The following is a 13,339-nucleotide window of genomic DNA, read 5'->3' on the forward strand; positions in this document are numbered from 1 at the left end:
TTCAACTTACCTTAGTTTATAATAATGGACAAGCACAAACAATTTGAAAACCCAAGATTTAAAGAATGATGTTTAAACCTTCACATAAACTTCAATTTTACGTTGGTTGTCCACCTTCAGTCCAACGAGCAGGCTAAAGCTACGAACAAAATAGTATTAAAAACTCCAAAAAAGAGACTCAATGTAGTAAAAGGGAAATAGGTCGATGAGCTACTAGGAATGCTATGGGCTTTAAGAATAACCACAAAGTACCCATTGGTGAAACTCCATTCTATTTGGCATTTGGAACAAAGATTATGGTACATGTTGAGATTGGCATTTCGACTTAAAAGTCAAATTGAGGTAAAAAAAGGGAAATGAAAAAGTGCTTAAGACTGACTTCAACTTCATCAAAGAATAGAAGGACATAGCCTTAACACGGATAATAGTTTATCAGCAAAAAGTGACTAATTATTATAATAAATGGGTCTGACATAAGCATATCAAAAAGGATGATTGGTACTTAAAAAAATAAAAGCTTTAAGAGTAGATAACCGAGATGGCAAATTAGCCCCAATGTGAGAAGGACCGTATGTTGTTAAAGAGCTTGTCCATGATATGACTTATGAACTATAGGACCTAAATGGTGACATCATCCTAAAGACATAGAACGTAGATAATTTAAAGGTCTATTATCAGAAGCTCGATCTAAATGCAGCTCATACTTGTATTTTGTAATTGAAGATAAAAATCAAATTATGTTTGACAAGTTCACATCCTTCAATCTAACAAAATTTAACCTATGACTTTTATTGATTTTCAGGCTAATTTAATCCAAGTGATTACTTAAATCCTCAGCTTAGTTAACGGGGCTCAAATTTCTTCAATTAACCTTGCTTAAAGTTGTGCTAATAAAGAAAAAATCATAATAGAATCAACCTGAAACTTGGACTGAATTGAATAAAAAAAATTTTTTATTTCATTTTTGTTAAGTACATAAGTTGTTTGTTAGGAATATCATCTCTACCTAAGGTCATTACAAAAAATCGACCTATACATTAACAAAAATTTATAAAAAATAAAAAATAAAAAGTCAAAAGAATTATTCATCAACAACGTTGATAGCAGTAGCGGTAGGGATAGCATCATCATCAGTAGGAGTAGCAGTAGCAGCGAACGACCTCACCCTCATCGATCGTCTCTACCTCATGCTCAGACCCCAAAACTACTCTAGCTTAACCTCCAAGGCCTTCTCATTTTTCTATTTGTCATCATTCTTTAGCTGATTTGGATAAGTTTTTGATCTGATATTCTTGATATTAATATAAAAAAGGTCAAGGTTAAGAGCAATGAATTTAAACTGCACTTTATCCTTAGCCAACTAAAGGGCATCAAGCATGTTTTTCTTAGAGAATTTCACCTTCATCTAGAGGCATTCATTGAAAGTTTTGAACTCTTTCATTACCTTTTTTTTAGGTCTTTCTCCCCATTTTCCTTAGCCTCGAGCTCAAACTTAACCTTGGTTATCTCAACCTGAGCGTTATTGAGTTTGAGCTTAGCTTGCTTCCTCATTAAGTCAGCTGAGGCTTTGTCAATCAAGATGGCCTCTAGCTTTGTATCAGCTCGTTAATTTTTTTTCTCTACTCAGTTTTTTTTTATGGGATATACTGATACTAGATCGGATATTGCCTAGAGCATTTGAGCTCTTCTAATGCTTCTCAACCAAGGTTGCCATGTCATTTTTTACCATCAGCAAGTGGGCCATAGTGAGATAGCTATGATGGAAGGTTTCACTAGTGTTTTTCAAGGGTTTAGGGGAAAGTTTTTGTTGAATTACACAAAATGACTTCAAATTTAGCAAAATAAAGAATACTGATAAAATCAAGTTGAAGTCAGTCAATACTTACCAAGAAAAGGTATTGCGACTTTGCTAAATCTTTTTATCACAGACAAGTTGATGATAGGGTCATCCATAAGAGTGTACTCGAAGCTAGTGGAAATCATTTTTGAGTTTGGCCTTAATACCCTAGTGTTAGGGTTCTTTAGAGTGGAAGAGGATGCCTTCACACGTGTCTTTTTAGCAGGAAAAGAAAGAGGTGTTGGTGTCAAAGTTGAGAATAGGTCTTGGCCAGCCTTAGCTTTTGTTTTTCGACCTGCGAGAGAGCAGTGTAATGAAGTACTGACCACCTTGTCTCCCCCATGATACGGAGCCTCAAGCTAAATTTTCTTTTGTCCTTTTTTAGGCTTAGGGGTATATTGGTACAACCCAAAGTCAAAGTCATCCTTGCTAGTCATCTCTACAAAACCTAACTAACAATTAGATAAAAATCAAGTTAAAATAAAATCTTACAAGGTTACTTTAAATCTACCCCAATACTTAGTCTTATTTATTACTTCTAGGAAGGTCAACTCATGGGCATCAATGACAACCTCCCCATTATAGGTATATTTTAAAATTTTGTCCTAATATGATATATCCAAGATAGAAAAGGCCACTGGTACATCTATAAAAAAGCCAAATGTACTTCTTATTTTTTGGGCCTCAACCTTAAAAGTGCCTTGACTCCAAGCTCAGTATCTTTATTTATTGTTTGCTTTTCAAGATAAAAGAAGAGTAACTTTTAATTTTTTATTGAGCTCGAGCAATCGACAAGTAATTTCTTATTGGGCCAAGTTGTTATGTAGTACCACCTACTATTGTTGGGGTATTTTTTAAGAAAAAAAATTTCCTGAATAGAGAAAGAGAAAAGAAATGTTTAAGCATTGGCAAATAATGATAAAGGTTACTATATACCGTATATAGTTATAAGTGTGCTAAGTGATAATCAAATTATAAGAATTAAAAATTGAAATAAATAAAGGATAAAGTGGGAACCTCAAATCGATCATGAAAGAAACCCAATACACGTAAAGCTGATATGGCTCCAGTTTATCAGTGACCTAGTCTGAGGAGTTGAGCATTATTATGCTATACCTTTCTTTGGGAAAAAGAAAAGTTGTACCCAAAGCACGAATGTGATAAGTTGAACATATGTAAGGACAGTTTTTAAGTTTGCCCTGCTTTTTAATTCTCTCTTCATGTCTTTGGAAATCATACCGAGATCGTAGGAAGTATATACAGGGACCTCAAAGAGTTTATTCTGCACCACAGGGCTTTATTTTTCATTGTCATTTTTTTTATCAAGGTACTTTTTTCTTTTTGTTCCTCCTCGAAACCCTTATCGTCAAAATCTTTACTACTAGAAGACTCTTACTCTTAAGTAATAGTAAAATTTCAAGGTGAAATACTGATTGAGAGTAACTCAATCCTAGAAGAAGAAAGACGAGGTAAAGACACCTCAAAAGAGAAAAGATATCAATAAAAAATGACTAAATAAGGATGGAAGTGACAACTAGAGCGTCGATAAAGGGAGAGCAAAAAAAAAAGTTGATGAGATTGAACCTTAAAAGAAGGAATAACCAAAGATGAAAAAAGGTTGGCCATAAAAGATGAACCAACCTAAGAGATAGAGAAAGGTGGTGGATTTTGTATATTGAAGTCAATTTGAACACACAACTCTTTCATGCTCAGAACCCATTCCTCTCATGTATGAGCATTCTTTTCATTTTGTCACTACCCTTCTTTGGACATCAGATTGAACCAATAGGCCATCTTCTCATAATTACGACCTTCAATAATTGATGGATCAAATCATCATCTTGCTACCCTTGCTGACCTCTTTTAGGTTCTACTCAGTAACAATTGACCTCTTCAAAACTCATACTAGAAGACATGGTTAAGAAATACGTATCGAAAAAGGTGTAAAAAAACCTTAAAGGTCAGAAAGCTTTTAAGATCAAAAGTTTTAGTCAGATTGAAAGAAAAAATGTAGAAAGGTATAAAATTATAGCCCTATCAGCTCTTTATATAGATGCGTCGCAAATCAAATAGATGACATAAGTCATGTCACATGTCAAAACATAGGTGGAAAGGCATTTTTTCATCTTCTCGCTTAAAATTTTCTCACTCAAACTACTTATTTCCTCATTTAATGCTATCAGATCAACCTAACTAAATGAATCCTAGGTCGAACCAACTAAACTAGATGACTTTTCAAGGTAAACCGAGAGCCCAGTTTATTGCCAAAGTTTAAAGTGGAGGCTCAAATCCAAGTTTTTTAAATAAAATATAAGTCTCACCGCAGCCAAATGAACTCCAACACTAACCTCGAATCATTCTAAACAATTATCACCTCAGGAACCTTTAAGTTGGCTATGCATTCAACCCAAGACACACAGCCAAGATCAAACAACCATAAGGTCAGATCGTGGCTCAAGGCTAGTCATCTCCTGAGACCAACCTCTCTTTATAACGTCGTCTTTGAAGAACTGAATTTTCAAGTCATCTCTTTTTGCCAACCTGCCCTACATTGGGGGGTGTCGATCATACATTCAGTAATCTAATACTCAGATCGCTTGGTAGAGGGACAAAATAGTAGAGGCATTTAATGGTTAAAAGGGTATATGGTATTTTTTCCTCTATGAACCCTTAAGTAGACAACCAAGGGTATTTTTATCATTTATGTTAACTTGACATATCAGGTCAGTTTGACATGCTCTATGCCACATTAACTTGATATTGTTCTTATTGTCCCTTGATGGTCTCCCACAGCTTCCCTATAAATGTGAAGATTCAGGCACCATTAAGAAAGGTCCATTTTACTTCCATTCTCTCATTCCTACTTCATTTCCGACCTAAATCATTTTTACTTATGTTTCAAAATGCAAACACAGGGAACACACCCTATCTTTATCTCTAACCACCATTTTCTTCTACCTTTTTAGGAACACCCTGAGGTCAGAGCTCAACTTAAACAACAATCAAATTATTAATCATGATTGTTTTAATTAGGAAATGAAATTAATTAATATGAAATATCTATATATTAAAAGAATATGCAAAAAAAATAAATAGTTGACAGTTGTCCAATATCACAAAAGGATCATTTTCCCGTTAATGAAAAAATCCCAAAAATGTATGAGTTTTCGATTAAAGTTTTGAAATGTTAATCCAACTTGAAAAGAATTGGTGAGATGAAGATTTAAGCCCAAAATTTCTAAAAAATAGATTAGTTCAACTATGAGTAATGTCTTAACTTTTTTACATTTATTATTTGTAGTTGTATTTAAAAATTTTGGAGTAAATGTATCAAAAAATTTTGGACTAAATCCAAAAATAAATTAAATATTTACTAGCCCAATTTTTTTGCTTATTTAATTTTTTACATAAATTAAATTTATCAATTAATTTTAAAATAAAAGGGTAAGAATAAAAACTAAATATAATAATTTATTTAATAAATTAAATGATAAAAACTAGTTAGTAAAATTCTTTCTCGTTAAAAGAATTTGATAACAAAAAAAATTAATATATCTTTATACCGCAAATAAAAATATTATTAAGCTATATAATAAAATTTAAATATTTATGGTATTTTATTATGTAATTAAATAAATAAAATACACATAACTTAAAATTTCCAATACATTTGTATTATGTAATTTATAAATACTTAATTTTTATATATTTAATTTCTATAATTAATAAAATATTATTATATTATTATCAATACATATATTGAAATATACAAAAAAATAAGAATTATTTAAATGAATGCTTGTTATTTAATGTGATTTAATTTAAAATTAATTTGATAAAAAAATTTATAAATATTTAAAAGAAAGTCTCTCCACGAAGTGATGGCACTACTCTAGCACTAATAAAAATGATCATTCTTTTATATCTTTTGTGTTGGTTCGATATATATATATATATTTACATATATTTTTTATACATATTTTCATTGAAAATTTTAACATGCATCAATATCTATTGTGTTCAAATTTTTAATTATGAAAATATAATCGAAAAATAAAATTTTAATTATAAATGAAATGTTAAAAATAATTTTTTTTGTGTAAAAACATATTATACAATTAATAATTAAAATTTTGTAAAAAAGTTAATAAAATTAACATTTAATATCATAAACCTTTGAGTACACATCTCAATCATTATATGAAATTTGACTTTTAGTGACATTTTGTTAGTGGTGTTTCATTTAAAAAGCATCGTGAGGTTTTGTGTTATGAAAATGTCAATGACGTTTAATGAGTAAACGCCCTTAAAAGTGAGAATAATAGGCAGTAGCGTTTGTCATCGTAAATTGGTGTTAACATATAAAAATGTGGTAAATTAAAAAAATAAAGTGAGAAAAAGTAAAACAAAAAATAAATGTAATATTTATCGATGCTTGTCTAAACAATGGCTACAATTTAAGATAATTTAGTGATATTTGTATCATAATAAAAATAATCAATGTTTTTTTAACGGTATTTTGATGCAATGCCATAAATTTTTTAGTGGCAATTTTTTAAACGTCACTAAACAATAAAAAAAATTTGACACTAAAAGCTTGGTTTTTTTATAACGAATGAGACTCAAATTTCTTGGTCCTAATATCTCAATATGAAAGAGATGGGCTCATATGAGACGTATGAAATTAGCTCTTTCAATTAAATTGTTATTAAAATTATGATATTTTTATTTTTGACTAATTGATCTTTATTTGGCAGTTATTATCAAAAAAAAAAAATTTTTTTTTAAAGCAAATTTACAACATGATGTATTGTAATTAAATCATGCATCCACAAAGACCGAAACAAATGTCGATGAAAAGGAGACACTTTAAAGTTTTGATAACTTATAAATAAGAAAAGTGAGTTGATGAGATATGAAAGAATTATCTCCAATTGGGTATCTAAACTCGTATATGCCAAAGAGAAGTGAAATAAATAAATATAATTTCTTAAAAAAATGTAAATGACGCATTGAAATTGAGTCAATGTCAAGCAAATGTTAAATCAATTGTCAGCCAATGGTTAAACATCTTTAAGTTTTACTAAGTTATAAATATTGTGAATTCTAAGTTGAAAATTTCCAACTTATTTGAATGAAAAAAGTTAAAATTTTGTTAATTAAATTCATGGTATAATTTTTTAACATATGTCCAAATAGAATACTGTAAGAAACTCATACTATAATTCGCATAATTAATATAAGAAACTCCTAATATTGTGAATTCGTAAGTTAAAGATTTTTATTTTTAGCTGATAAATCTATCATTAATCTTCAACATTCTGTTAGTGATCAGTTTGCAACATCATTAAGTCTTAGTTATGGAACTCACTTAAAGATGGTTGATTCTTATCCTTTTAGCATCTTCTTATAAAATATCTAAACGATAAAAAGAGGTCATTTAAAGGGCAAAATAACATTTGAAATGTTGTAAATCTTGATTTTGCTTTGTAGACAGTGATGCTGCATATAGAATTATTGATTCAAATCATAGGATTTGGATTAGTAAATGACTAATCCTATAGAATTATCGATTCAAAGATAAGTGATGTGTTCTTTTTTTTTTTTTTGGTTTTAAGGGGTACAGAGCCCTACAACAAGAGAGAGAGGGAAGGCTAGGGTCGAACCCCAACCTTTGATGTCTGCTTAAGGCTTGCTTGGCCACTGGGCCAAGAAGCTGAAGACAATGTGATGTGTTAATCAATTGAATGAGAAACTAGTGTTTGTTAAGCTATATATTAGCTTTGAAAATGTTTCAAACTAAGGAAATCGATGTAAGATATGAAGAAACGATTGCAGAGACATCACATATGAATATTTGAATGTCCACGCATAGGGAATCGAATCTCTTGCATTTCAGAATGAAAAATAATTCTGTTTCAATTTGACATTTGAATACCCGACCAAAGACATTTGAATGTCATGCTGAAAATAAGGCATTTGGATACCCGTCTAATGGCATTCGGATGCCATGAATGGAAATCCTCTAGTATGGTTTTATACTACGGCATACATTGGCTGGGCATTCAAATGCTAATTTATTTGATCAACGATAAAACATTCTAAGCTCAACAAAAAGAAGCAAGTTTTAACTGCCAATATTAACTAGAAGGATTAATTTTACCATCTGCATACATGACTAGCCAGCTCAAGATTGTGTTGTTATTATCTTGATTTATCTACTGTCCAATAGCTGTAGCAGCATTAGATTCGCAACATTGCGCACGCTTTTCTCTGTAGACTCCACTTGAATGTTGTAAGGTAGAAGCAGCAGTAAAAATAATGAACAGCTTCAAAACCACCCCAGTGATGTACTGCTCATGAACTATGTGTACTCACAAGTTTGTGTACCAATGAAAACTGTGAACCAACGATTTGATAGCCCTACAGATCAGGATCCAGTTCGTCTAGAATGAACGTTTCATTTCCTCTTTATGAAGGCAAAACAATGGCAAGATTCCTTCACCATGTTGCTTCATCAGTCCTGACATATTACCAATTTCTATCAGGTGTGATCGTCTGGGAAGAAGTCCAGCAGTGCATGTTTGGGTCTTTCTTCTTTCATCTCTTAAATGCTCCTTCTGATTGCAACCATCATTGTTCGCACAACGGTTTTCCTTTAAGTGACAGAGGAGTACCCGCTTCTCTGTTTCATTTTGTGCTTCTTGCTTAATTGGTGAAACATCTCTGGCCCTCAATATTTTTCTACCTCTTTCCTTCCTCAGTCTCTCGATCTCTACATGAAGCAACGATATTTGCGCCTGTAGCTCATTAGCCTTTGCTTCAGATGAGAGAGCTTTCTGTCTCCATTCTTTCACCTAACGAAAGCAACAAACATATTAAGCATCTCAAGGTGCAACAAAAGAAAGCTGTCCTTTTCTTTTGTCCTTCATAATTTTCATAGTTGCAAAAAACCAGTTTCCACCCTCACCCCCTGCCACTTGCAATTTTCTTCCCTAATAAACTGTATGCAACTAAATGTTCAACTAGTTCCTACATTATATGATAATTTGATGCAGAGGAGACAGATTTCCTTAATATATTTGGTTAATCTAATTCTTTTTTTTTTTTGGTACAAAAGAGGTAGTAGCCTAGAATAGGGGAACGGATTGTAGGTGTTGGAATTTAAACCCCAGACCTTCGGATACTGCCTCTTAAGAATGGCTGCATGAATCAACTAAAGTAAGCTCTAGTTCATAATTCTATTATTTCTTCAAGAAGACAAAAGATTGTATGTAGTGTAAAAAAAGACCTGTTAATGAAATTAAAAATACATTCTAATTCTGAAATCCTACTGACTAACATCTTAGTTTCCAAATCTTCATAATATTTAGCAGTGAATGAGGTTTGAAACTTTTGAAGCCAGGAAGGCTGTAAAATAGTTCCCTCTATATCGGTTGGAATTTTGCAGCTAAAAGACTAGAATAGTCCAGAACACCTATCAATAGGATGTGGTTGGTTTTGTAGTTCTCTGCCCCCAATTAAATGGCAAAGAAAGCAATAAAAAATAGTTGGCACACCATGATGCCATCCAAACAGTTATAGCTAAACAATAAGAGACAACGTAGAATAACTTGCACGAAGTAGCTTATGAAAATCTTACAGCAGATTGCAAGGATTGAATCTGATAGTCCGAATCAAGTGCTCGATCTTCCCAAAAATCTCGAGATGTCTGCAATTCTTCCATCTCATCCCTTACCTGCCCCAGCATCTCTTGCATCTGGGACCATTGTTCAGTCTCAGCACGAACTTGCTCTACAATCCTCTGCACTATAGCCTTGCAATGTCCTGAACAAACTCTTCCCTCATGGAGAATTTTCTCCTGCAGAAAAGAAGTGTCTGGCAATCAATTGGGAATCCAGATTTTCATCTGCTGTGAACTAAATTAACGTAGAAATGTACAAAAAAACTCAACACCAACAGGAATTAATAAGTATATTGTCCTTCATTTAGAATTTAAATTTGAGGAACATATTGCCATATTTTAAAACTCCTGTTTACTTTACATTAACATTCTAATAATTCAACCTTTTGTTGAAACTTCTGAAGGGAATAAGCAGTGCTCTTTTTCACAGATCATCATAGTAAATTTTAGTATTGACACAGTCGAATTGAGTTACCAAATAACAAAAAAATTTAACGAATGCTTCTTGATTATCCAGTTTGGGATTAATGGTGAGAGAAATAACAGTAACTTGACAAGAGTGTTCTCTCTGTAATACAAAAACGAAAGAAAAATGACGTGGCATTCATAACCCCACATTTGTTTCAACAATGAAAATAAAAAGTGCAAATGGTCTAATTATCATTTTGCTCACATTATTCCAGAGCTCAACAATGGCAAATATACACGCTTCCAAGCATATGCATGTTAGCTAACCAAATAATGAATATTCTAATACAAGGAGCATTGATATGAACAGAATGATTTGATAATTTTGGAGGAAAGATAACAATTAAGGCGAAGCCGCAGTCACCCTCTATACTTTAGCGAAATCGCTGCAAGGATTAAAGCACATCCTGAAAGTTTATACTACGTTCTTCTGCTAAAGTTATCTGACATGACACCAGGTCACCCAATTCTACTTATGAACCATTGTACCATAAAATGTCATTCATGTGAAAAGCAGATGGGTCAACAATAGAAATTAGCTAGCTAGATATAAAAAATCCGCATCTGACCACAGCTCCAACCATTGGGAATTCTCTTTTACTACCGTCTCTATGAATAAGCAGTTTTTGAAGTACTGATGGAACAAAGGGCTAGAAAGTGATGATTCAAGGAATTTACCTTGTATGATTGTTGTATTGATGACAATGACAAATCAGAATAATCAATCCTCTCTGAACTGGAGGCAGAACTGTTAGCTGTAGAGAGCATTGAACCATATTCCTCCTCCATTCTCTCTAATAAAACCCCCTTTGACAATCCCTCCATCCTTCTTCTCAAAATTTCCACCTACAAATTTGCTTCAAATTAAAACTCCCCACCTAGAACTCCCATCACAACTCAGAAAATGTGTCGAAAGAAAAGAATTGTTGTTAATTATCCTAAATTACTTGAATCACTAAGCAGCAAAGAGTAGTACAATATACAAAATTAATAGGAAAAGAAAAGTTTTATATTCTTACATTGCTGTTGCGATTTGAAGCAAAGCTCCCATCCCTATCACAGCTCATTTTAACCGACAAGCTTGATTCTGCCATCTCTCGAATCTCCTTCACACATATTTCTTCATCAGAGATTCCTCCAAACTTCTCTAACCGCCTTTGGAGAAAAGATACTTGCTTATCAAAATTACTACATTTTTTAACCTCCAAGTCTTTAACTCCTGACCTCTTTTGCAGTTTTTCTATTTTTTCCACCAAATCATTGATCTGCTCCTCCAGTACCAAGCTCACATTCTTTCCTTCACAAATATTCTTTCTTCCCTGCAAACCAATTAGCATATCAAGGTCATTGAATGGCATATATATGAAAAGATAACAAGAAAAAGGTAGGAATATAAGAAATCAATGTTGAGCAAGAAAGCTGCACAGATGCTCAAATAATGAAAAAGAAAAACAAAGGAAGCATACTATTCAGTGTCTCCTGTTCACTTTTGTCTGTTTTTTGAAACACATTAAGACAAAGCAAGGTAACTAGCAAAATACTCAGAATTCACAAGCCTGCTTTTTCTGTACATTTAACCAGTAAGCAAATGAAGACAAGCATCAACTGTTCAACAAATTAATCTAGGACAGGGCTAAAACCAGAAGCACACAGTATCAAACAAAAACAATAAATAAATGTCATCTGAAAAGAAATCAACAGAGACATTCTTTTCAATAGCTGCTGAAATAAATGGAGATTCAAAGTGGGAAAATATTAAAAATAAATAAATAGTAAAGAAAAGTTGAATATTTGTAACCTTTTTTTTTATTCTAGCTTGTTATATGCCTATATCTGACATGCTAAGGTTCAGCTCAATTAAACACAATGACTTTGTTTCAATGGGCAACTTTCTTATTCCACCTCCACATTCTATCAACAACCCACCCAGCAAAACCCTGAAATCAGAACTTCTACTAAACATGTTTTTGTCTTTTGAAAATAACTATAGTCAACTTTCACTGGCTAGTTCCACATAATAAGAAATTAAGAGATTAATATTTTCTCAAGAACCAAACAGACAATAATCAAAACGAAACACACGGGGGAAAAAGGGAGAAAAGAAGCTAACAGAAAGCAAAGTTTGAACAGCAGATCTCAAGGTCCTCTCCATCTGCACCCTTCTTCTCTCCATTTTCTTGACAACAATCTCTCTTTCCATCCTCAGCAAGTTACATTCTGCTCTCAACATCTCAGCTTGGAACCTCCACTTCTCTTCTTCAACCAAAACTACACCACTATTTTCTCTCTCCTCCTCCACCCTCTCTCTTCTCCTCTCCTCATCAGTCTCCCTTGGACTCACAAGCACCACTGGAACAACCCCTCTCGTAAATGACCTTTCTTGATCAAACAAGCTCACCAGCTTCCCTTTTCTCTCCTTCTGCAAACTGGGTAGTTTTGAAGGACTTGCCTTTGGTACTTTCCTTCTAGGCCTGCGAGTGCGTGGCAAATGAAGGATTCTTGGGGTTGGCTGTGCTGGAGGGTATTGCCCTTTAGCCCTCCTTGTTATAGTTGTTCCCATTGATATCCTCTCCATGCAAACACCCAACTTTCTCTCTCTTTCTCTCTCTCCCTCTCTCTTATTGCTTTCTTGCTAATTGGTTTTCATTGCTTTGAAAAAGCTGAGTACTCTGTTTACTATGAGAGGTGGTTTCACTGCCTTAGCACATACTGATATAACAACTTTTTCCTTTCTTTTTTCTTGTGGGGTGATTTTGAAAATTTAAGAGCTTTCATACAATAGGGTATTCTGTTTTAGTTAGAGACAGTGAGAGTTCTGTTACTGTTTTTGAACATAAGTTGTACCAACTTTGGTTTTTGTCTGGAAAAAAATACAGAGGTTTTTGTCCTTTCAAGGGGGTTTGGTCTCTTGGGGTTTCGGTTTTACATTGAGAAAATGACAGTGTGGACTTGGAAGATCGGCAGCACAACTGTGAAAATTTTTGGACGTTTTAAATAGAAGAACTGTACCAAATTACTTTGTTTTCTGGACTCAAAAGAGTTTTTATTTTTTTTAATAATTTTTTTAAATTTTAAAAAAGGCAAATGGTAGGACTTCAAATTAATAGGAAACTAGATGCTTTCCGCTCGTTGCGAGAATTTTTTTTACAAATATTTATGAACATTTATTTTTTATTTTAAAATATGTAAATTAAATAACAATAATATATTTTATAAATAAATATATTTGTAACAATTAAATTTTTATTTTTAATTTTTTTTATTCATTTTATAATTATAACTAAATATTTCAGAATTACAAACTTAATCTAACTTTTTTTTAAAAATTAAAATATGCATACCTTTAAATA

General features: G+C 32.6%; 1 protein-coding gene across 1 annotated transcript; it reads right to left on the reverse strand.

Moving 5' to 3' along the window:
- Positions 1-7,894: 7,894 nt before the first annotated feature.
- LOC111303994 (uncharacterized) lies at positions 7,895-12,954 on the reverse strand. Its single transcript, XM_089742806.1, has 5 exons — positions 12,100-12,954; positions 11,009-11,308; positions 10,668-10,835; positions 9,480-9,698; positions 7,895-8,694 (listed from the first exon to the last, which is right to left on the reverse strand). Exons 1-5 carry the CDS (start codon positions 12,562-12,564, stop codon positions 8,284-8,286), a joined length of 1,563 nt encoding a protein of 520 aa, XP_089598932.1. The 5' UTR covers positions 12,565-12,954; the 3' UTR covers positions 7,895-8,283.
- Positions 12,955-13,339: the final 385 nt, after the last annotated feature.

The sequence above is a fragment of the Durio zibethinus genome, chromosome 13 (assembly GCF_047325235.1).
Source record: "Durio zibethinus cultivar Kanyao isolate XHJ-2024 chromosome 13, ASM4732523v1, whole genome shotgun sequence".
Lineage (NCBI taxonomy): Eukaryota > Viridiplantae > Streptophyta > Magnoliopsida > Malvales > Malvaceae > Durio > Durio zibethinus.